Source organism: Lepidochelys kempii, chromosome 17 (assembly GCF_965140285.1).
Source record: "Lepidochelys kempii isolate rLepKem1 chromosome 17, rLepKem1.hap1, whole genome shotgun sequence".
Lineage (NCBI taxonomy): Eukaryota > Metazoa > Chordata > Testudines > Cheloniidae > Lepidochelys > Lepidochelys kempii.
The window spans coordinates 1,380,621-1,403,304 of NC_136396.1; the positions used below are offsets into that span (position 1 = coordinate 1,380,621).

The 22,684-nt window shown below is 60.5% G+C and overlaps 2 protein-coding genes across 3 annotated transcripts in view; both read right to left on the reverse strand.

Moving 5' to 3' along the window:
- Positions 1 to 4,234, reverse strand: part of UNC119 (unc-119 lipid binding chaperone) — a 41,265-nt gene extending 37,031 nt beyond the window's left edge. The window contains exon 1 of one of the 2 annotated variants that reach the window (XM_073315285.1): positions 4,022 to 4,234. In XM_073315285.1, coding sequence (XP_073171386.1) covers positions 4,022 to 4,199 — 178 coding nt within the window. In that variant the 5' untranslated portion in view covers positions 4,200 to 4,234. The remainder of the gene's footprint in view (positions 1 to 4,021) is intronic. The other variant, XM_073315286.2, reaches the window with a different exon arrangement.
- A 5,809-nt stretch (positions 4,235 to 10,043) lies between these two features.
- Positions 10,044 to 20,175, reverse strand: PIGS (phosphatidylinositol glycan anchor biosynthesis class S). The gene is made up of 12 exons (XM_073315233.2): positions 20,073 to 20,175; positions 18,988 to 19,127; positions 18,073 to 18,184; positions 16,946 to 17,035; positions 16,309 to 16,397; positions 15,312 to 15,522; positions 14,744 to 14,886; positions 14,534 to 14,648; positions 13,911 to 14,056; positions 13,348 to 13,448; positions 12,472 to 12,682; positions 10,044 to 11,615 (listed from the first exon to the last, which is right to left on the reverse strand). Exons 1-12 carry the CDS (start codon positions 20,089 to 20,091, stop codon positions 11,340 to 11,342), a joined length of 1,653 nt encoding a protein of 550 aa, XP_073171334.1. The 5' UTR covers positions 20,092 to 20,175; the 3' UTR covers positions 10,044 to 11,339.
- Positions 20,176 to 22,684: the final 2,509 nt, after the last annotated feature.

Sequence of the window (22,684 nt, forward strand, 5' to 3'; positions counted from 1 at the left end):
GGGAGCCAAACGAGGGAAGGGGAGCCACTCTCTCTGACTGTTAGCAGCCCCTGCCTGACTGCTCTGGAACATGCCACTAGTATGCAAGGTTGGGAACCCCTGTGCTGTGCGGGGCCAGGGGAAGCCGATGGACACAGGGAGAATACGCCCTCTCTACACACTGATGCATGGTGTCGAGACGGGAACGTGCACATGGCCCACAGTGCAGCAGGGTTCTGGCACGTGGACGCCGTGGGGATGGCAGGGGAACATTCTGCAAAAGTAAAGCTCTCAAGGTCTCCCGGGGACCTGCTCAAGAAGCATCAAGGGACAAGGCCATTGAAGGAGGTAACTAAACGGTTTGTTTCTGGGACTGTTGTCCCATAGTTAGAGAAGGTGACTACAAGCGTGGGCTCATCATTCTGTTCCCAGCTTGATATGCAACCTTGGGCAACTAATTAAACTTCCCAACATTGCACTAGGCTGCTAGATCTGGGAGAGAAGAACACTTTACAAGTGCCAGTCTACAGGGGGAAGGATCATTTATGTTAGTGTCAGACTGCAATATATGTTCATGTGTATTCCCTTTAAAACTCTACGTGAGAGAGCATGCATGGACATGTCAACCACAGATACACCCAGACGTGGCTACCAAGCAGCAGCACCAGTTACATGGCCTATCACAAAATATTTTAATGCTTGTCCAAACACCAGCACACTTATCTGGAGCAACTATATCGGTGTTTGCCAAACCACACAATGCACTTCATCCTGCATGGCACAGCTGCTCTTACCACAGGACGCGAGAGCCGTCCTCTGTGCACAGCATGAGAGGCCGGAAAGTCACCCACAGCACTCCACCCAAGTGTCTTAGCTGGGCACTGGGGAGGAACCTTTCCCCCAGTGCCGCAGAGTGTTAACGGCCACGCCCCAGAGGAGCCTCGAGACCCCAAATGCTCCTCCCGCAAGAGCAGAGGATGTGGGCAGGACCTCTCCTTGTCCCTACCCCCTACTGCCCAGGGAGCACTCACAGGGGTACACCCCACCCCCTGCACAGCCTCCCAAACCCTACTTCCCCAGAGCCATTGACAACACTCAGGTGCCATTTTAGCGCCAGACTCTTCAGGGCTCCTGTTCCAAACGCCATCAGCCAGGCACAAGGCTTAGCATGGAATACCAGGAGTAAAGTGGCAGATTCTTGAAATTACCGTGTACAGCCGAGATCAGTAGCAACGCAGCGATTGTGAGAAATGATTGTTTTCATTTCTTGCAAAGAGAGTGAAGCCCACCTGAGCTGGGAAACAGCACACCCTTCCCTTGGGATCAGCCTCCAGCAATGCCATCATGAGCCCCACTGTGCCCCCATTCTAGCTACAGGTGTGGGGGTGGCCTAGTCCTGCCTTAGAAAACCACTCGCACATTGGCACTAGCTGGCCCCCGTGAGGCAGAGTCAACAGAAGCCAAGGAGACCGAACCCCCAAGTCCCATCACAACATGCTTGAGGCGTGCTGATGGAGAGCACAGCAGCCTGTTCCTCGGAGAGAAAATGTCAGTCAGCAGGGCTAATAATTCAGTACTTTTCCCCAGCTCTAATGGGGGGGGAGAAGGGGGGGAGGTCCTTGCAAATCTGTTCAAGGGGAGACCTGGAAGTACTCCCCTCCCCTCCCCAGAGGCCCCTGCTAGAGAGACCTGCAGCCCCATGGACCCTCTCAGCACATGGAGGAACAGAAGCTGGGACAGCAGAGACTCCCTTCCACAGCCACAATCTGCCCCTCCTCTTGCAGCAGCAACCCACCTGGGGCGTGACGGCTCCCAGCAAAGCCAGCTGTGCGGGAGAGGAGTGTTTAAGCACAGACTCTTTCCGATAGAGCCATAAAATGATTCAGCAGGCTCTGAAAATCCCACCTGAATCTATTTTAAGAGACAGTCCTGGGTTAGCAGCTCAGCAAACGGTGTTTCAGTTTCACCTCCTGTCCCTCTTCCCCACCCGAAGCCGAGTGGAAGGTGGGGCAGTTACTCCAGCTGCCCCCGGCCCGAGACCTCCATGCCTTGCAGAAGAGTCCCTAGCCTCGGACTAGCAAGGGCCCCGACTCCACAGCCAGGCACGCTGGCGAGAGCTACTCCTGCCACTCAGCAGCACCCAGGGCGCTCCGCCACCCACAGGGCCGGCTCAGGTGGGGGCCTCTCGCAAACACAGAAACCAGGCCCCTGAGCTTCAGACCAGGGCTGGCTCCCGTGCTCGCCTGTCTGGGTGCAGCACAAAGCCACCAGCTTCAGCTGTCCCACAGTCTGTCCACTGGGGCAGAGGCCCATTGTCCCCCTGCTGGAGCGGTCCTCCGCCTCTGACAACGCTAAGAGGCTGAAGGACCAGGGCGCTGCTGAATTCGGAGACCGAGCTGGCCCTGCATTTTCAGGTTCAAGCACCAGGTCGTCAGTCTATATCAGTCAGTGCCCACTTCTCGAGAAGGCGCTGTCCTGCATAGTCCTCAGACGGCCCACCCAGCGACACAGACCCACAGCAACGTGGCCCGCGGCCTGAGCCGGGTGCTGGCAGTAAAAAACCACTGGTGGGGGCTGCACCCTGGGGAGGGGCGGCAGAGAATGGCTACGGAGCTCGAGAACAGACATGCAATCCAAGGGGTCTCAGACATCCCGCCCCGTCCCCAACTGCACAAAGCAGGGGCTCAGCCCAGGCACAGAACCCAGCAGATGAAGAGCAAATACTGCGACCACCCCCCTGCCCAGGCAGATCTCAAAGCGAAGGGCCAGGCCCCAGCTGCTGAGACCTTAGGGAACAAGGGGTCACTGGAGCCTGAGCAGAGAAATAGCCCTGACTCCCAGATAGGGAGTGGTGATGGGGCAGGAGCCCTGGACAAGCACTGCACCCCTGGGCCACAGACAGACCACTGTGGGGTGGACATACCTCCCCCTTGGAGGGGCTGGGACCTCACGACGGCAGGGAAAATGGGGGGCCGGGGCCCCCCTCCAAGGGCAGGCCGGGACCCCACGGGGGGAGACAAGACGGGGGGCCGGGGCCCCTTTCCAAGGGCAGGCCGGGACCCCCCAGGGGAGGAGATCAGAAGCGGAGCCGGGGGCCCGCCCGGGGGAAAGGGGAAGATCAGAAGCGGGGCCGGGGGCCCCCCCGGGGGAAAGGGGAAGATCAGAAGCGGGGCCGGGGGCCCCCCCGGGGGAAAGGGGAAGATCAGAAGCGGGGCCGGGGGCCCCCCCGGGGGAAAGGGGAAGATCAGAAGCGGGGCCGGGGGCCCCCCTCGCAGAGGGTGGGAGGTCAGAAGCGGGGCCGGGGGCCCCCCCGGGGGGGGGAGAGGAGATCAGAATCGGGGCCGGGCCCCCACGGGGGGGGGGGGAGAGATCAGAATCGGGGCCGGGCCCCCACGGGGGGGGGGGGAGAGATCAGAAGCGGGGCCGGGCCCCCACGGGGGGGGGGAGAGATCAGAAGCGGGGCCGGGCCCCCACGGGGGGGGGGGAGAGATCAGAAGCGGGGCCGGGCCCCCCCCCCCGGGAAGGGGGGCTCAGAAGCGGGGCCGGGCCCCCCCCCCCGGGAAGGGGGGCTCAGAAGCGGGGCCGGGCGCCCCCCCCCCGGGAAGGGGGGCTCAGAAGCGGGGCCGGGCGCCCCCCCCCCCCGGGAAGGGGGGCTCAGAAGCGGGGCCGGGCGCCCCCCCCCCCGGGAAGGGGGGCTCAGAAGCGGGGCCGGGCGCCCCCCCCCCCCGGGAAGGGGGGCTCAGAAGCGGGGCCGGGCGCCCCCCCCCCCCCGGGAAGGGGGGCTCAGAAGCGGGGCCGGGGCCCCCCCCCGGGGAGGGGGGCTCAGAAGCGGGGCCGGGGCCCCCCCCGGGGAGGGGGGCTCAGAAGCGGGGCCGGGGCCCCCCTCGGGGAGGGGGGCTCAGAAGCGGGGCCGGGGCCCCCCCCGGGAAGGGGGGCTCAGAAGCGGGGCCGGGGCCCCCCCCGGGGAGGGGGGCTCAGAAGCGGGGCCGGGGCCCCACGGCGCGACACGGGGCCTCTCCCCCGGGGCCGGGCCCGCACTCACCGCCCGTGACTTTCTGCAGCCCCAGCACGTCCTCGGGGCCGATGAGCGGCTTCCGCAGCAGCTCGTCCTCGGGGCCCGCGGCCGCCGCCGCCCCGCCGCCCTTCTTCACCCTCATGGCCGCGGCCGCGCCGCCCCGCCGGCCGGAGCGCGTGTGGGCGCGGAGAGCGGCCCGGCTCATCCCTCGCCCGCGGCCCGCCGCCGCCTCTGCCGGCAGGGCCCGGCCGCCTGGCTCCGCCCGCGCGGGGAGGGGCCGCCCCGCCCCGCCCCGCCCCGGGAGCCCCGGGCTGCGCGCACCGAGCCGGGACGGGCCCGCGGGGCGAGGAACGCCCCCCGCCCCCCGCGAGTTCGGGCTGCCCTGCAGGGCACTTTGGGGGGCGTAGAGCAAAGCGGGACCCTGCACGGGGCAGGATCAACGGGCTTTCTCCGGCTCGCAGCCAGCGCCGAGCACGGCGACAGCGGCAGCACCTTGCCCTGCAGGCTCAGATGTCCAGAGGGCTGAGTCAGCTGCGGAAACAAGACAGCAAGAACAGGAGGCTTGTGGCACCTTCCAGGCGAACCAATGTCTCTGAGCCTAAGCCTTCCTGAGCTACAGCTCACTTCATGGGATGCACGCCGTGGAAAATACAGGGGGGAGATTTATATACGCAGAGAACATGAAACAATGCGTGTGACCCTACCCACCGGGGGGCCCAGATAATCTTCATCCAAGAATATTAAAAGAATTGGCACAAGAAATTGCAAGCCCATTAGCAAGAATTTTTAATGAATCTGTAAATTCAGGGGTTGTACCATATGATTGGAGAATTGCTAACATAGTTCCTATTTTTAAGAAAGGGAAAAAAAGTGATCCAAGTAATTATAGGCCTGTTAGTTTGACATCTGTAGTATGCAAGGTCTTGGAAAAAATTTTGAAGGAGAAGGTAGTTAAGGACATTGAAGTCAATGGTAAATGGGACAAAATACAACATGGTTTTACAAAAGGTAGATCGTGCCAAACCAACCTGATTTCCTTCTTTGAGAGAGTAACAGATTTTTTAGATAAAGGAAACGCAGTGGATCTAATTTATTTAGATTTTAGTAAGGCGTTTGATACTGTGCCACATGGGGAATTATTAGTTAAATTGGATAAGATGGGCATCAATAGGAAAATTGAAAGGTGGATAGGGAATTGGTTAAAGGGGAGACTACAACGGGTCCTACTGAAAGGTGAACTGTCAAGTTGGAGGGAGGTTACCAGTGGAGTTCCTCAAGGATCAGTTTTGGGACCAATCTTATTTAATCTTTTTATTACTGACCTGGGCACAAAAAGTGGGAGTGTGCTAATAAAGTTTGCAGATGATACAAAGCTGGGAGGTATTGCTAATTTAGAGAAGGACAGGGATACCCTACAGGAGGATCTGGATGACCTTGTAAACTGGAGTAATAGGAATAGGATGAAATTTAATAGTGAGAAGTGTAAGGTCATGCATTTAGGGGTTAATAACAAGAATTTTAGTTATAAGCTAGGGACGCATCAACTAGAAGTAACGGAGGAGGAAAAGGACCTTGGAGTATTGGTTGATCATAGGTTGACTATGAGCTGCCAATGTGATATGGCTGTGAAAAAAGCTAATGTCGTCTTGGGATGCATCAGGAGAGGTATTTCCAGTAGGGATAAGGAGGTTTTAGTACCGTTATATAAGGCACTGGTGAGACCTCACCTGGAATACTGTGTGCAGTTCTGGTCTCCCATGTTCAAGAAGGATGAATTCAAACTGGAACAGGTACAGAGAAGGGCTACTAGGATGATCCGAGGAATGGAAAACTTGTCTTATGAAAGGAGACTCAGGGAGCTTGGCTTGTTTAGCCTAACTAAAAGAAGGTTGAGGGGAGATATGATTGCTCTCTATAAATATATCAGAGGGATAAATACCAGAGAGGGAGAGGAATTATTTAAACTCAGTACCAATGTGGACACAAGAACAAATGGATATAAACTGGCCACTAGGAAATTTAGATTAGAAATTAGACGAAGGTTTCTAACCATCAGAGGAGTGAAGTTTTGGAATAGCCTTCCGAGGGAAGTAGTGGGGGCAAAAGATCTATCTTGCTTTAAGATTAAACTCGATAAGTTTATGGAGGAGATGGTATGATGGGATAACATGGTTTTGGTAATTAAATATTCATGGTAAATAGGCCCAATGGCCTGTGATGGGTTTTTAGATGGGGTAAGATCCAAGTTACCCGGGAAAGAATTTTCTGTAGTATCTGGCTGATGAATCTTGCCCATATGCTCAGGGTTTAGCTGATCGCCATATTTGGGGTCGGGAAGGAATTTTCCTCCAGGGCAGATTGGAAGGCCCTGGAGGTTTTTCGCCTTCCTCTGTAGCATGGGGCATGGGTCACTTGCTGGAGGATTCTCTGCTCCTTGAGGTCTTCAAACTACAATTTGAGGACTTCAATAGCACAGATATAGGTGTGAGGTCTTTTTTAGGAGTGGTGGGTGAAGTTCTGTGGCCTGCATTGTGCAGGAGGTCAGACTAGATGATCATAATGGTCCCTTCTGACCTAAATATCTATGAATCTATGAATCTATGAATCTGTAAGGCAGTGATCAGGTCAGATGAGCTATTACCAGCAGGAGAGAAAAAACACCTTTTGTAGTAAGAAGAACAGGAGGACTCGTGGCACCTGAGAGACTAACCAATTTATCTGAGCATGAGCTTTCGTGAGCTACAGCTCACTTCATCAGATGCATACAAATAAATTGGTTAGTCTCTAAGGTGCCACAAGTACCCCTTTTCTTTTTGCGAATACAGACTAACACGGCCATTACTCTGAAACCTTTTGTAGTGATAATCAAGGTGGGCCATTTCCAGCAGTTGACAAGAAGGTCTGAGGAACAGTGGTGGTGGTGGGGGGAATAAACACGGGGAAATAGTTTTACTTTGTGAAATGACCCATCCACTCCCAGTCTCTGTTCAAGCCTCAGTTAACTGTATCCAGTTTGCAAATGAATTCCAATTCAGCAGTCTCTCTTTGGAGTCTGTTTTTGAAGTTTTTTTTGTTGAAATATTGCCACTTTTAGGTGGCCAGAGAGATTGAAGTGTTCTCCAACTGGTCTTTGAATGTTGTAATTCTTGATGTCTGATTTGTGTCCATTTATTCTTTTACGTAGAGACTGTCCAGTTTGGCCACTGTACATGGCAGAGGGGCACTGCTGGCACATGATGGCATAGATCACATTGGTAGATGTGCAGGTGAACAAGCCTCTGATAGTGTGGCTGATGTGATTAGGCCCTGTGATGGGGTCCCCTGAATAGATATGTGGACACAGTTGGCAAGGGGCTTTGTTGCAAGGATAGGTTCCTGGGTTAGTGGTTCTGTTGTGTGGTTGCTGGTGAGTATTTGCTTCAGGTTAGGGGGCTGTCTGTAAGCAAGCACTGGCCAGTCTCCCAAGATCTATGAGAGTGATGGGTCGTCCTTCAGGACAGGTTGTAGACAAAGGCTACATACAGCTTGCAGTCAGTGCCTGAGACCTCCCCACTCCCACAGATTTTATTTTAAGCAGTGGGGAGTTGATGGAATTTTTAATATAGAAACTTTTCTTGTGCTTCTAGTTCTCAAAAATAGCTTTGTTTAGGCCCCCAAGGATGCTAGCCCACCTCCTTATTTGAAATTGGATATATCAAACCGAAAGCAGAAATAGGCATTCCCTAAAATGTAATAGGAATAAGTAAGGTGGATACATCATGACACTCCCGACTAGCAGAAGGTGCACATCGTAAAGAAGCAGATAGAGGTAGTTGCAGGTTAGCTATTTCACGGTACCCACACAAACACGCTGCCTCCCTTAGCCATTCAGCTAGCCCCAGCACCGGACCGGGCCTGGAGTTAGAGACTGCAGATGCAAGGACTGCGCAGGCCACACAGCATCATGCTGCCCTCCAAAAAGCACTTGCTGGTGGTCTGCCATGAAGTGAGGGGTACATGGCCCTGGCTCCTCCTTTTCAACAGCTAAATGGTACTAAGTATTTTAACAGACTTCTCGCTGCTGGGTCAGCTCATGCGGGAGGAGTCAGCTCCGTTCTAGACTAACACCCAACACTTCAGACTAATGGAAATACACCAAATCGCACGCTGATCCAATTCACCCTCCCCTCTCCCAGCCTTCCCCATTATCGAAACAGAGGTGGGGTTGGCTTTTGGCAACACGGCTTCTCGTGATGTCTGAGCCTGGAACATCGCAGACATATGGAAACTCACTCTGCCTGGGACGCTCAGGCCCCGTCCAGAGGGAACAGTAAGAGGTGCAGCAGGGCAAGGTGTTTGCAAAACTGGGTGAGGGGACAAGGTGGGGGGTAGTGGCATAGCAGGGGGGATCTGGGAGGAGCTGCTGCCTGTGGCTGAAGGCCCGGTGCCCCTCATTACACCTTACTACTCGAGAGCAGCAGTCAGGGTACATCATTAACTTGCCCACATTGCAGCACGGCTGCGGCCCCACGGGGATGGGGCAGCGTGGGGAGAGCTCTCCCAGCAATAAAAAATAACCACCCCACCCGAGGCTCCTGGCGCTACGGCACTGTCAGCAGCGGGGCTCTTCAGCACTGACACTTTTGTCGCTGGGGGGGGGGGGTTCACACCCCTGAACGACTGAAGTTTTCGCGCTGAAAGTGGCAGTGTGGACCCCGCCTTCAGTAAGCACCATCCCAGACAGCGCTGACCCAACAGCAATGGCTTGAGACACCCTGCCTGCCACAGCTGCCACTTTCCGGGTGAACGTGCTGGCGAAGGGGAGCAGACCAGGGTGGCTGTTACGCTCAGACAGTACGAGGGGATCTATTTGCTGACATGTCAAGAGGATTTCACACTCAAAACCAAACAAAACAAGACTCTCTAGTCTAGCGCACTGCCTGGTGCCTCGGAAGTGCCTGCTTTGATTGCCCATTTAAAGGAAGCTTAGTTAAGGTGAAGAGCCGGCAGCCTGGGGCATGGAGAGAGGAAAGGCAAGGAAGGGGCTTCAGGACAAGGAGAGTGACAGCTCAGACTGTTAGTGCAGAGAGAATATAACCAAGGCAGGCAGCAAGCTAAGGCTCACACATGACACTTGAAAACCTACCCGAGACCGTAGCAAGAGGGCAAAGGGTTACGTTAGAAGTACTGAAGGGGGCTGATACAGATGATGGGGCTCCCAGCAGAGGAGGGGGAAGCCAAGCCGCAGTGACGTATTTAAGCAGAAATGGGACACTGATGTGAGAATTTTATCAATGGCCAGGGAGCTCATGGTCACACTTTGGAGGACCGGGGCACTCTTTGGGAGTCAAGAGGGAATTTAGTGCTGAGCATGTTCCACCCCAGATTGGCTATGGTGGGGAGTTTGCCATTGCCTAGTAGAATGCGGAGAACTGCACAGTCAGACCCCTACTGCCCCACAGGGCTCCGAGGCCTACTGAGCATGGTACCTGGTGCTCTCTGGTAGGTCAGTGGACTGTCCTTTCACCCGGGTTTTCTTGCCCACAGACAAGGCCCATCCTGTTGCAAGGTCCCCGGAACCACTGGTTGGAGCTCCTGAGATACAAGCAAGTAGTGCAGAAACCTCTCAGGCCCTGCTCTCATCTCCAGGGAAGCACTTCCCCACAGCCAGCTCAACGCCCAGCAAATGCTTTCCCTCCCGCTCCACTTAGCTGGCACAGAATTGGACAGCTTCCAGCGGCACCTAGCTCCCTGCAGCACTCCTCTCCCACAGCACAGAGCAGCCAGCTCCTCCTCTTTGAGAAGGACAGGGACAGATGCTGGGCAGGAGAGAGACTGGAGCGAGGCAGCTGGCCAGTGTGAGCAGCACAACACTCTCCACACTGTCGGAGAACCTGATTTCCCAGAACCTAGCCCATCTGACAGGAAACCCTCCCAGGCCGATGCACACACAGGAGCCATCCCGTGGGCCACCCTGAGAAGCTCCTAAGGGGCAGGATCTCCCCCAGGCCAAGCCGGCCAGGGTGGCACAGGCTGCTTGAATTCCCAGGAAAGGCACACTGCCCCTCAGCAGAGTCTGGCTTTTACTTTTATTAAAAGGAAACCTTGTTTTGTTCAGCATTCATCAGTGCATCACTCTCACGTCTGGTCCCCACCCAGCCCTCTTGCAATACAAGGCCCCAGGCTCCCTCCACAGAGACCCACAGGCTGCCAGCAGTGGTAGGAAGCTAAGAAACCCAAGAGCCACTTTCTGTACCTCCCTGAAGTACGAGCAGCACTCACCTGCTGCAGACGCTGCAAGGAAGCCCTGCCCCAGTGCACAGGCTGGCCTGTATATCCCCCTACGTTGAGGAAGTTGGTAGGGTCACACTTGTGGATCAATAGCTCACAAGGGGAGGGACCTGGGTCCAGGCATGTAAGGGGGGCCCTGCCAATACCAAGGCTCCCAACAGGAGTAAAAGGAAGATGCCCCACCAGTCTCACTCCTGCTAAACTAGGCAGTCCCAGGGGCACATCCTGTAGTGGCTGGGCAGGAAGGGTGCACTTCAGACTGCTTAAGCACTCAGAGGGGACAGAGAGACTCCAGAGCATCTCCCAGAAGCTAACGCCAATCCTTTCAACTCAAAGGAGAGCCCCTTAATCCAGGCACCTTGGGGGGGGGGGGTGAGCTGAGCGGGGAGAAGGGAAATGCAAGCTTGATTCATGCCTCCTCTGCTGTCTGGTGGTGGAGCTGGCTGCAGTAACTAGAAAAAGCAGAAGTGGCCTGAGCTCATCCACCGTGGACCCAGCTGGCAGGGGCACTTTGCTCAGGTGGCCAGTCACATGCAGCTGTAGCCGCTCTACACTCCTTGGGGGAGGTCTACACTGCAGTTAAAAACCCACAGCTGGCCCATACCAGCTGACAGACTTGTGGAACTCTTGCTAAGGGGCTATTTAATTGAGGTGGAGACATTCAGGCTTGGGCTGGAGCCCACACTCTGGTCCCCTCCCATCTTGCAGGGTCCTGGAGCCCAGGCTCCAGCACAGCCCAAAGAGCTACACTGCAATGAAACAGCCCCTTAACCTGCGTTGGCTGGCGCGGGCCAGCCACAGGTGTCTAAACGCAGCACAGATGTCCCCTTTAGAGTCCCCGCTAACCCCTAGGTAAAGGCGAACCCAAGAGCTCCATGCTGGGAAGTAGCCGTGGTGGTTCTAAGTCTTGATTTCTGACCCAACACCCTATTTTTGCCAGACTTTCCACTCTTCCAGGATTCATAAAGAATCATCCGAGTCCAAGCCCTTTAACTGGGCCCTGACTGTTCCTACAGACAGGCTGTCATGAGCTGGCTCTGAGCTCCCCTGCCCCATGGGGCAGCTGCAGACAGGCTCAGTCAGTTTTCGTGGGCTCCTTCTTGCTCTGTTTGGCTTCCCGGAGGATCTTCATCAGGGACAGCAGGATGGGCACCGCCATAGGCAGGAAGAGTGGGATGTAGATGGCAAATTTCTGGTCATCAGGGAAGTAGAGGAGATGTAGCAGCGAAGGGTCAAAGAAGGCCCGCTCCGAGGAGGTGACCGCCTCTTTACTGGCCTGGAATGCTGAGCCCAGACGGCCAGAGGCCAGCTCCAGCATAGCAGTCTGTGCTGATGCTACTGCATGGTAAACCTGGATGGGACCACACAAAGAGTCAGTGCACAGCAGCCCCCTGTCTGGCCCAAGCAGGTCAAGGGAGCTCCAGGCACCACACCTGAGGCCTAGGAGTGCCAGAAGCTGAGCAGATCCTGGATTGTCAAGTCTGGATCTGCTCTAAGAAGTGACACTGACCTCTGCATATTCCTTCTCAGCACCCCACAGCCAGTGGGGCTCTGAGCGTCAAGCCACCTACTCCTCCTCCACCTGTTCAACCCCACTGCTTTCTACGCTCTCAGCTACACCTGTGCAGTCCCATTCTCTTCAGTGGCTCGCACACTGAGTAACCGGGGCAAGACGTGGGCCTGCACCAGGAACTTAGCAACTGCTCCATTGACGCCGCAGGGGAAGGAAGGGCTGGAACCCACTCGCTGCCCCAGAGTTGCGTTGGCTCCAGGGTTACGACAAAACCCCAGGGAGCAGATCTGCCATTTGTACACTCACTTTTCAGCGCAGACTTTCACTCAAAGGCATCAAGGGGTCTCAGCCCAGAGAGAGGGGGGATGGGAGGATTTAGAAGGTCTCTCCCCAGTGAGGCTGTGGCCATTTCTATTAATTATAGGCCCAGGGCATAAGGGGGGAGTGATGCTGCAAAGGCAGAATTCTCAGCCCAGGAGAGGGCGCCCTCGTGTCCTCTAGCTGACTCAAGCAGCCAGGCCCTGGCCAGCCCTTTAGGTTAAGGGCAACAATTTTCAGAACCCTTCCCCCTCCCCAAGAGGGGAAATAAATACATAAGTCTGGGCAGACAAGGTCCCCAGCAGCAGCATGTAAGGCTCCTATGTGATGCTGGCAGCCCCCAACCTCTCATGGGGACCCTCCCAACCCCACCCACCTCAGAGGCAACATCATCCTTGATGACGATGTTCCCGATCTTGTCTAGCAGTTGGGCCAGGGAGGTGAGGGTGGTGGACACCGTGGCGATATTCTCAACTGTCCGGGTCCACAGCAGGCGGTCCAGCTCCCAGTCAGTCAACCCGTCGTTCCCAGGGCTCTCCAGCAGGAACTCCTCTGGGAGCGACACCTGGGAGATCCCAAACAACAACCTGTGGGGGAGAAGGGGCAGATCAGGTCTGAGCTGGCAGGGAGGTCACCAGGCCAACTCTTCCCTGTGCTCACACCCCCTGCAGCAGAGGAATGGAATGGGCACGTGGCAGAAATGTTCTCGTTTGCCTTTCCTGACGCAAGTTCAGCTCTGGCACAGGGTGCCGGTCTGAGTCCTGCTGCCCAGCAGGGTAGGTGCGAGTCAGGCTTTCCAAACACATTACTGCCGAGCTAGGGCAGAAAGAGGACGGTCCATGACACCGTGGCTGAAAAGGGGCAAGTTAGTGAGATTGTGGGCTTTGTGGTCACCGGGCCTTGGTCCAACACCCACCAACACTACTGAACAGCTGGCAGACAGGACAACTCCAGCTGCCACCACCACCCTAGGCCAGACTGACCCAGCAGCTAAGGGGAAACTGGAGCCACACGCCACTGCCGACCCCCCAAGCCAGCCAGTGACCCAGAGAGTCTAGGAAAAGCACAGAACCAGCCTCAGGCTGCCAGAGCAGGGGGAGCCAGAGAGGCAGCGTCTCTGCCCTGGCACACACCTCCCAGGGCAGGCACAGCCCCAGGGCCACAGCCTCACGCTGCTCTGGTGGAACTGAACATAAGGAATGCAGAGAATGGAACGGCTGGGGCAGGGCAGAGAAGAGAGCAGTGTCCTCACCGTAGCTGGGCCAGGAACACCTCCATCACTCGCACCATGTCCACGTCCACCCAAAGCGGGAGAGGGGCCTTGTCAGGAACTGGGTGGTCAATGTTGTACACCTGTCAAGAGAGTGTGTCCAGGGCAGGCCTGACACAGGCTATGCCTCACCACACAAGGGTCCCCCCGTCCCTGTTCTCCAGTCAGCCCACAGCTCTGGGCTACCCTGCAGTGCTGAGCAGCGCTGTCTCATTCAGGGAACGGCCATGGGGCTCAGGCCCAGGCCCCATCCAGCCCAGCCTTCCATCTCTGAGAGTGGCCAAGACCAGCTGCATCACAGGAAGGGGCAAGAAACTGGCATCAAGTAGAAAAAGCCCATAGGGTGCAGTGGGCATTGTTGGGGCTCTGGCAGGACGCTGCGGGGGTGGGAGGAGCTGGACCAGGAGCTCCCAAACACAGCACAGGGCTCCAGCTGGTCAGCCCCTGCCAGTCACAGTCCCAGCACGAGGGCAGGGGACCAAAGGGACTGCGGTGCTTTCCTCATACAGGGCAGGGCTGTGCCAGGCCAGGCCCCTCCTCCTTACCATGATCCCACCCCAGCGAGGGCTGTGGAAGGCGTTGGTCCCCACAGCGGCGCCGTCCTTGTCCTGGATGTAGAGAGGGGAATGGACGCGCTCTGGCACGTACAGCAGGAAGTTCAACACGGGGTAGAGCGAAGTGGCGCTGGAACCTGCAGCAGTGCACAGTGAGCACCACACATTTCCAGGGCAGACCCTGGCCTGCCAGGCACTGGCGGGCATCAGGGAGGCTGGGAAGCTGCCTGCAGGAGCTCAGCATCTGGAATGTTACTGGGGCAGGGCGGGACCGGACCCTCTCCTCCCCTTGCCAGGGAGGCCAGACTCCACCTGAGAAGGGGTCAGTGGCCTCGGGGCTACATCGGTGCTTTCAATATGAGCCGTATGGTGAGATCCCACCCGGGTCAAACAGCACGAATTTTGCTGGATCTCAGCCTACGCCTCTCATGGGGATCTGCCCTTCTAACTAGTCAGCAGTATGGCAGCCTCCCCGGAGGGCAGTGCAGGGCTGGTAGCGAGGGCTCTGGGGGGGCAGAGCCTGTGCTGTGTCTGCCAGCACAGGTCTCTGCCTTTACCCTCAGCAACACTAAACTCTCAAAGCAGCCACCACAAGGACGCAGAGTGGCACTTACCCAGCCTGGCTTCCACCGGGTTAATGACGTGGGGGAGACTGAGCGCGCTCAGGATGAAGCTGGAGGAGGCCTTGTCAAAGCGGGGTGAGACCCCCAGGACAGCATAGTACAGGATCTGAGGGGATCACCAAGGAGATGGATGTTGTGGGAAGACCACCCTGTGGCCAGCCTGGGTGGGAGCACCCTCCCCCCTCCTACCGCACCTCTCACCTGGGAGTCCACAGAGAAGTTGGCCATTGAGCCCAGCTTGTCGAGGAAGGGCTGTACGTAGCTGTTGACAGCGGCCTCGATGTCCCAGTGCACGTTGTGGGACTTGGGGTCTGGGTTCAATAAGCTGAAGGTGATTTCGTACCCTGGGAAGAGCAGAGAACAGAGGCTGCCAACAACATCCCTCTGCAAGGAGAAGCTGCCAACTGCCCAGGATCAGTCTGGCCATCCCCAGGGCAGGAGTGCATGAGCAATGATTCCAGAGCAGAGCAGATGCCAAGTGGGACAGAGAGAGAACAGAGCAACGTTCCAAGGGATAACTGTGGGACCCAGTCTCACGCTCCTGAGCTAAGGGGCTCCCGGGCAGTGGCACAAAGCACCAGCAGATGGGTTGATGGGGTGCACAGAGGACCCCAGAGAGTTGGTTACTAAAAGGGAGGGGGTGCCTGGGAATCCGAGGGTGGGGGAGAGGTATGTGGCCCTGTGCTGCCCCAGCCCTGCCCAAGGAAGACAACGTGCTGCAGAGAACCATGGGAACAGCCTCTCCTGGCAGGCACCCAGCACGTCCTACCCAGGCTGGATTTGAACGGGCGCCTCGTGTCCGTGCCGAGCTGGTCCATGGGGACGCGATCAGACAAGGCGGTGGCGATGGAGTCAGTGGTGAAGGACATGGCCTGCACAATCTGCTGCACCCAGGCACTAACAGCAGCCAGGACATCCCCGGGGCCCTGCGTACACCTCATCACGGCACTGCGGTGCTTCCCGATGTACACGCCAACACCCTGCAGAGAAGGCAGGGCAGTGAGCCAGGAATCTGGGGAGGGGCAGGGTGTGCACACCTCCCCTGCTCCTGGGCACAGAGCAAACAGAGCTCAGCGCTCCCAGGGCAACATGCTCAGCCCCTGGCAGGGGTTGCCCCAGACTGACCTAGGGAGGTGGTAGAATCTCCTTCCTTAGAAGTTTTTAAGGTCAGGCTTGACAAAGCCCTGGTTGGGATGATTTAATTGGGGATCGGTCCTGCTTTGAGCAGGGGGTTGGACTAGATGACCTCCTGAGGTCCCTTCCAGCCCTGATATTCTATGATTCTATGACCCCTTCTTGTGCCTGGATCCAGGATAACAGGGCTGGGGAAGCTCCATGGACAGCAGCCTCAGACAAAGAGGGTCTTGGATTGTTCTGCAAGGGCAGGGGAGAGCTCACAAAATACACAGGAGAGCCATGCCCCTTCCTGCCTATGGGGCAAGCAACATGGGAAGAGTCTCTGTTTCTGCAGAAGGGTGCCCCTTCCAGCAGTGCCCCCTCCCACTCAGATCATCCACCTGCCAAGGCCCAGCCACATGACTCTGCCCTTTGTGCTGTGCCTGGAGAAAAGAGCGCGACGGGGGAATAGGGCATCTTTCTGGGCAGGTCTCTGTCCAGCACAGTCTCTCTGGGGGGCATCTGCCTGCTTTCTTACTCCAGGGACACAGCTCTTTCATGGGAAGCAGCAGGCAGCCGCAGGACACTCCAAGCCACACTACTGGTCCCAGAGCAAGGAGGTGGGGCACTCCCAGCAGAGGATGCGGTACCTGAGGCAGTAGAGGGGAGGTTTCCGGGATCACGTATACAGTCAGAGCGCCCAGCGAGTCCTGCAGCGGGAGCAGCGCAGCGTCTGCCTCTGAGGGAGAGAAGGGAGAGAAGGCATGTGCCAGGTGGGCATTACCAGCTGCCCAAAGGAAGTATTCCAGAGAGGGGAAACCCTCCTCTCTCTCCAGCCGGGATCACCGGGCTCCCTCGCAGCCACCACTACAACACAAGTCCGTGTCCACAGTCACCCCTAGGTCCCTGCCCCACCCCGCCAGCTCCTGGAACTCCCCCCTGCCCTGGAGCAGCCCATTCCTGTGCTCCAAGAGCTCCACGTGGTAGTCAGCAGCAGCAATCCAAAACGCCCCCGGGTGACACGCCCCCGTGCGACACGCCCCCGTGCACCCTCGGAATGAGGCCCTTTGCTCCCCACAGCCAGTGGTGTTTCTGGGCAGGTACGGCAACAACTTCACTGGCTGCCAAACTAGCACCCACCACCTGCATCCCATTCAGGCCTGGAGACCGCAGAGCAGCACCTGCAGGGCACGGCCAGCTGCAAGCATCCCAGGAGAGCCAGGACTCCCAGCTCTTTGCCAGCTCTACCCCAGGGCAGCAACCTAGCGTGTCCTACAGACTCCGTACCTTTCACTGTGGCCAAGGCCAAGGCTGCCTGCTCTGTGACGGTTGCACTCCGGTAAGTCGTCTCATAGCGAGACGTAACGCTTGTTTTTGCTGCGGGGAAGGAGGAGAGAGAGAGCAGGTGAGGCCAGCTGGCCCTATGTGCTGTGCTCTCCAGCACCAGGGCCCTGCACTGGTACCCCGATAGGAGCCAGGCCGAAAGGGATACAGCAGCTTCTCCAAGCTGTGCGCATGCCATAAGCCTCCCCTTAGGCCAGTGCTGAGCCCCAGCTCCCAGAGCTGAGCAAGGCCTCATGGTCCGGCTGGTCCATCCCTATAGGCAGGATGGTTCACTGGTCCGTGTTCCCTAGGGTTTGCCCAGTCTGATGTGTCACAAGTGATGAGGCTCCCCTCCCTGGGAAGATAACTTCAGCGTGACCTACCTAATGGGCAGGGAGCTTCCTTCCCTTTGTTTCCTCTGATTCTCGTTACCCTCCCATGTGCTCCCCTCCCACCTCATGGTGTGCGCCCCCAGACACTCGGGAACATTGTGCTCCCAGCTACCCTCAGTGGCTCCCCCCAGACCCGGGTGTTTGGGCTGGGAAGGACACTTCCTCGCTCCAACACTGCAGGCTGGGGTGCACGGTGGGAAGCAGCCCAGAGGGCAGAGGCGGGAAGCAGTCAGTGCCTCCTGATCTTCACCCTCCATGCCTATGTCTCACCAGCCAGCCCCTCTCTAGCCCAATGCCTAACTGCACTGGGGTCACAAGAGGCTCATGCTTGGAGGAGAGTTGCTCCAGCCTTTCACGGCTTGGAACAATGTGAGGAACTTGTATCATGACTCGCCACCATGACTAATCTGTGGGGGACAGCCCCAGCCCCAGCGCAGTCTTAGCTCCTGCAGCTGGAGGGGAGAAATGAGGACTCGGCTTCCCTACTTGAGATGGTACCTGCAGCGCCATGGGGGTGTGGGTCCTGGTGGACAGGGCTGCTGGCCTCCACTGCAGCAGCAGAAAGCCATCTGTAGGGGGCAGCGAGTGCAGCAACAGCCATGGGGCAAGAACAGGGACAGTGGGGAGAGTCACGAGATTAAAGAAAACAAAAGGGGTTACAGCTAAAGCACAAGCCCCCCAGCAGCCAGAGGTTCTTACAGTTTAACAGGCTCTCCTCCTCCTTTGTGTCTGTGAAAGGGAGCCTTCTCTGTTGAGCTCCTGGCAGAGCCCCCTTGGCAAAAACCACTGAGACAGGCACAGTCAGCTGGAACTGAGCAAAGAGCCGCGTTACCTGGCAGCGTAAGCCACGTCCCCTGCCACCATCCCAGCCTCTGTCAACCCCCCAGCACCTCCTCACAGCCCTTCTGCGAGCCCCAGAACCACCCACAGCCCTTGGGGCCCCCGAGAACTTTAACAGTATCTGAACCCTGTGAAGGGAGACCCATGAATTGCTGCTGCCACCAGCTGGAAACTCCTGTGCCTGCATCAAGAGTCTGTGCCAAAAAGGGCTGACAGGTGTGGGACATTCAGCCCTTCCCAATGGGGAATGGCCCCCGTAGGGGCAGCAGACTCCTGCCGGGGCGAGCCGGCCCCCAGGCACAGGGCTAGCAAAGCAAGCCAAGGGCGTTCAAGTGGCAGAGCTCTCCCGTCACGGCACTGGGTCCCAGAACCCCCAGCCAGCAGGGAGGCCTGCACCAAGGGCTGTGCAGTGGGCGGGCGGAAGAGGTGCCCCGGCCACTCCCACCGCTGGCAAGGAGGGCGCGCAGCAACCAGGCTCCCATCGGGCTGCAGCTGTCACAGGCCAGCCAGGCCAGGCCAGGGAGAACCCCACACTGCCGACACCCTGCTCCCTGTCAGTGTGGGGCTCGGGCTGGGAGTTGGGGGGGACCGGGCCCGGCTCTTCCCCAGCACCGGGCCCGGCTCTTCCCCAGCACCGGGCCCGGCTCTTCCCCAGCACCGGGCCCTGACCCGCGGACCAGCCCTGAGGCCGGAGGCGGAGCAGGCTGCAGCCGGCCCAGGCTGGAGCGAGGGGCTCCGGGCTCCACCAGGTCACCCCGCGGGGCGCAGCCCTACCCGGAGCGAGCCCAGCGCGCTGATCCCCGCGTAGGGCAGCGAGGCCCGGTACGTCTCCGTCGTCTTCCACCAGAGCGGCAGCCCCAGCACCAGGGCCACGGCGGCGAAGGCGAGAGCAGCGCGCTTCCCCCGCGCCTCCTCTGCGGGGCACAGGCGGGCAATGGCGCGGGGGGGCCGGGAGCTCACTGCCCGGCCCCCCACCGCCCACTTCCCGGTCCCCCCCCGGCCCCCCTCACCGCCCCCCCTCACCGCCCCCCCCAGCTCCCCCCACCGCCCGCTTCCCGGTCCCCCCCCGGCTCCTCACAGCCCGCCCCCCCCGGCTCCCGGTCCCCCCCCCGGCTCCTCACAGCCCGCCCCCCCCGGCTCCCCCCACCGCCTCCCCCCCCGGCTCCTCACCGCCCGCTTCCCGGTCCCCCCCGGCCCCCCTCACCGCCCCCCCCAGCTCCCCCCACCGCCCGCTTCCCGGTCCCCCCCCGGCTCCTCACAGCCCACCCCCCCCGGCTCCCGGTCCCCCCCCCGGCTCCCGGTCCCCCCCCCGGCTCCTCACAGCCCGCCCCCCGGCTCCCGGTCCCCCCCCGGCTCCCCCCACCGCCTCCCCCCCCGGCTCCGAACCGCCCGCTTCCCGGTCCCCCCCCGGCCCCCCTCACCGCCCCCCCCAGCTCCCCCCACCGCCCGCTTCCCGGTCCCCCCCCCGGCTCCTCACAGCCCGCCCCCCCCCGGCTCCCGGTCCCCCCCCCGGCTCCCCCCCCCGGCTCCTCACAGCCCGCCCCCCGGCTCCCGGTCCCCCCCCGGCTCCCCCCACCGCCTCCCCCCCCCGGCTCCGAACCGCCCGCTTCCCGGTCCCCCCCCCAGCTCCCGCCTCCCCCCCCGGCTCCTCACAGCCCGCCCCCCCCCGGCTCCCGGTCCCCCCCCCCGGCTCCTCACAGCCCGCCCCCCCCGGCTCCCGGTCCCCCCCCGCCTCCGAACCGCCCGCTTCCCGGTCCCCCCGCGGCTCCCGCCTCCCCCCCCCCGGCTCCTCACTGCCCGCTTACCCGGTTCCCCCCCCGGCTCCGAACCGCTCCCGGTCCCACCCCCGGACCCCGCACCTGCCCCGTCAGCCACCATCCTCCCGTCCGACCGCTCTTCCCGGACCTCACGGGGCGGGGCTAGAAGCCGGGAAACCAGCGGGCGGCCAATTGGCGCAGGCCAAGGACCGGAAGACGGCGTAGACCGACAGCAGCGCTGACCAATCAGGGCTGACTAAGCGCGCCAAAGGGGTGGTCGCGAAGGCACCAATCTGGTACGGGTCCCTCGGAGGGACAGCGCAGGGGGGTGCCCCGTCCCGCGAAGGGGCCCGGCCGAGAGGGAGGTGGGCGGGTCCAGGGCTGCGCACAGAGCAACTGCACCGGGCCAGCGGCGCCCAGCGAGCCCTGCACCCCTCCCCCCCACTGCACTCCCACCCCGGCCTCCCCTCACTGCACCCCTCCCCTCCACTGCACCCCCACCCCGGCCTCCCCCGCACTGCACCCCTCCCCCCTCCGCACCCACACCCGGCCTCCCCCCCACTGCACCCCTCCCCCCCACTGCACCCACACCCGGCCTCCCCCCTCACTGCACCCCTCCCCCTCACTGCACCCCCACCCCGGCCTCCCCCTCACTGCACCCCTCCCCCCACTGCACCCCCACCCCGGCCTCCCCCCCCACTGCACCCCTCCCCCCACTGCACCCACACCCCGGCCTCCCCCCCCCACTGCACCCCTCCCCCCTCCGCACCCACTCCCGGCCTCCCCCGCACTGCACCCCTCCCCCCTCTGCACCCACACCCGGCCTCCCCCGCACTGCACCCCTCCCCCTCACTGCACCCCGCACTGCACCCCTCCACTGCACCCACACCCCGGCCTCCTCGGCACGGCACCCACACCCCGGCCCTGGACACTGCACCCACACCCCGGCCTCCTCGGCACTGCACCCCTCCCCCTCACTGCACCCCCACCCCGGCCTCCCCCTCACTGCACCCCTCCCCCCACTGCACCCCCACCCCGGCCTCCCCCCCCACTGCACCCCTCCCCTCCACTGCACCCCCACCCCGGCCTCCCCCGCACTGCACCCCTCCCCCCTCCGCACCCACACCCGGCCTCCCCCCCACTGCACCCCTCCCCCCCACTGCACCCACACCCGGCCTCCCCCCTCACTGCACCCCTCCCCCTCACTGCACCCCCACCCCGGCCTCCCCCTCACTGCACCCCTCCCCCCACTGCACCCCCACCCCGGCCTCCCCCCCCACTGCACCCACACCCCGGCCTCCCCCCCCCACTGCACCCCTCCCCCCTCCGCACCCACTCCCGGCCTCCCCCGCACTGCACCCCTCCCCCCTCTGCACCCACACCCGGCCTCCCCCGCACTGCACCCCTCCCCCTCACTGCACCCCGCACTGCACCCCTCCACTGCACCCACACCCCGGCCTCCTCGGCACGGCACCCACACCCCGGCCCTGGACACTGCACCCACACCCCGGCCTCCTCGGCACTGCACCCCTCCCCCTCACTGCACCCACACCCCGGCCTCCTCGGCACGGCACCCACACCCCGGCCCCCTCGGCACTGCGCCCCTCCCCCTCACTGCACCCACACCCCAGCCTCCCCCTCACTGCACCCCTCTCCCTCACTGCACCCACACCCCGGCCTCCTCGGCACTGCACCCCTCCCCCTCACCGCACAAACACCCCAGCCCCCTCGGCACTGCGCCCCTCCCCCTCGGCACTGCGCCCCTCCCCCTCACTGCACCCCTCCCCCTCACTGCACCCACACCCCGGCCTCCTCGGCACGGCACCCCTCCCCTGGCACTGCACCCACACCCCGGCCTCCCCGGCACTGAACCCCTCCCCCGGCCATTGTACCCACTCCCCGGACCTGGGCACTGTGCCCCTCTGCCTCCACTGCACCCATACCCCAGCCCCCTCAGCACTCCACCCACACCCCACCCTCCCCAGCATTGGGCATTGTGCCCCTCCCCTGACATTGCACCCACACCCCGGCCTCCTCGGTACTGCGCCCCTCCCCCGTCACTGCACCCACACCCCACTCTCCCTGGCATTGGGCACTGTGCCCACACCCTGCCCTCCCCAGCACTGGGCACTGTGCCCCTCCCCCGGCACTGCACCCACACCCTCACTGCACCCCTTCCCTGGGCACTGCAGCTCTCTCTCCTCCTGGCCAGTGTCCCCTATCCCCCCCACCAGCATCGGGCACTGCACCCCTCCCCCAACACTCCTAATTAACTCAGAATCCAGCACCAGTGCCTTAGTGACTGAACCCTGAGCAGAGCCTGGGGCTGGCCCCACTCTTCTCTCGCTAACTGCCACTCAGACCTTGTAGGAAGGAGGCATTTGACCTTTCTGCCTCCATTTCCCCAGCTGTAAATCACAGCTACCACAGCTGCAGGCTGGTGAAATTGGCAAGAGCCCTGTGACACCAGAGGATTAACACTACTTCCCTTGGTGGTAGAATGGCAGAGATCAGGAAGATCCAGCCCCTTAAGGAGCAGCCAGGTCAAGAGGTGCGGATGGCTGGCCAAGGAAAGCACCAAGAGAACTCAAGAAGAGTGGACTGGAGCACATTACAGCTCTACCACTAAGGACAGGCAGACCTTGCAGTAGGAATGGGGATGGAGCACGTGCCACCGAAACAGCTTAAGGGGAATCTCAGCTGCACCAGAAAAA

What these genes read in the sequence shown, in the direction of transcription:
- PIGS (XM_073315233.2), bottom strand. An exon ending in ACTTCTCTGTGGACTCCCAG is followed by an intron (nt 14,649 to 14,743) that starts GTGAGAGGTGCG and finishes TGATCCCCTCAG; the next exon opens with ATCCTGTACTATGCTGTCCT. An exon ending in CTCGCTGGGGTGGGATCATG is followed by an intron (nt 13,449 to 13,910) that starts GTAAGGAGGAGG and finishes CTCTCTTGACAG; the next exon opens with GTGTACAACATTGACCACCC.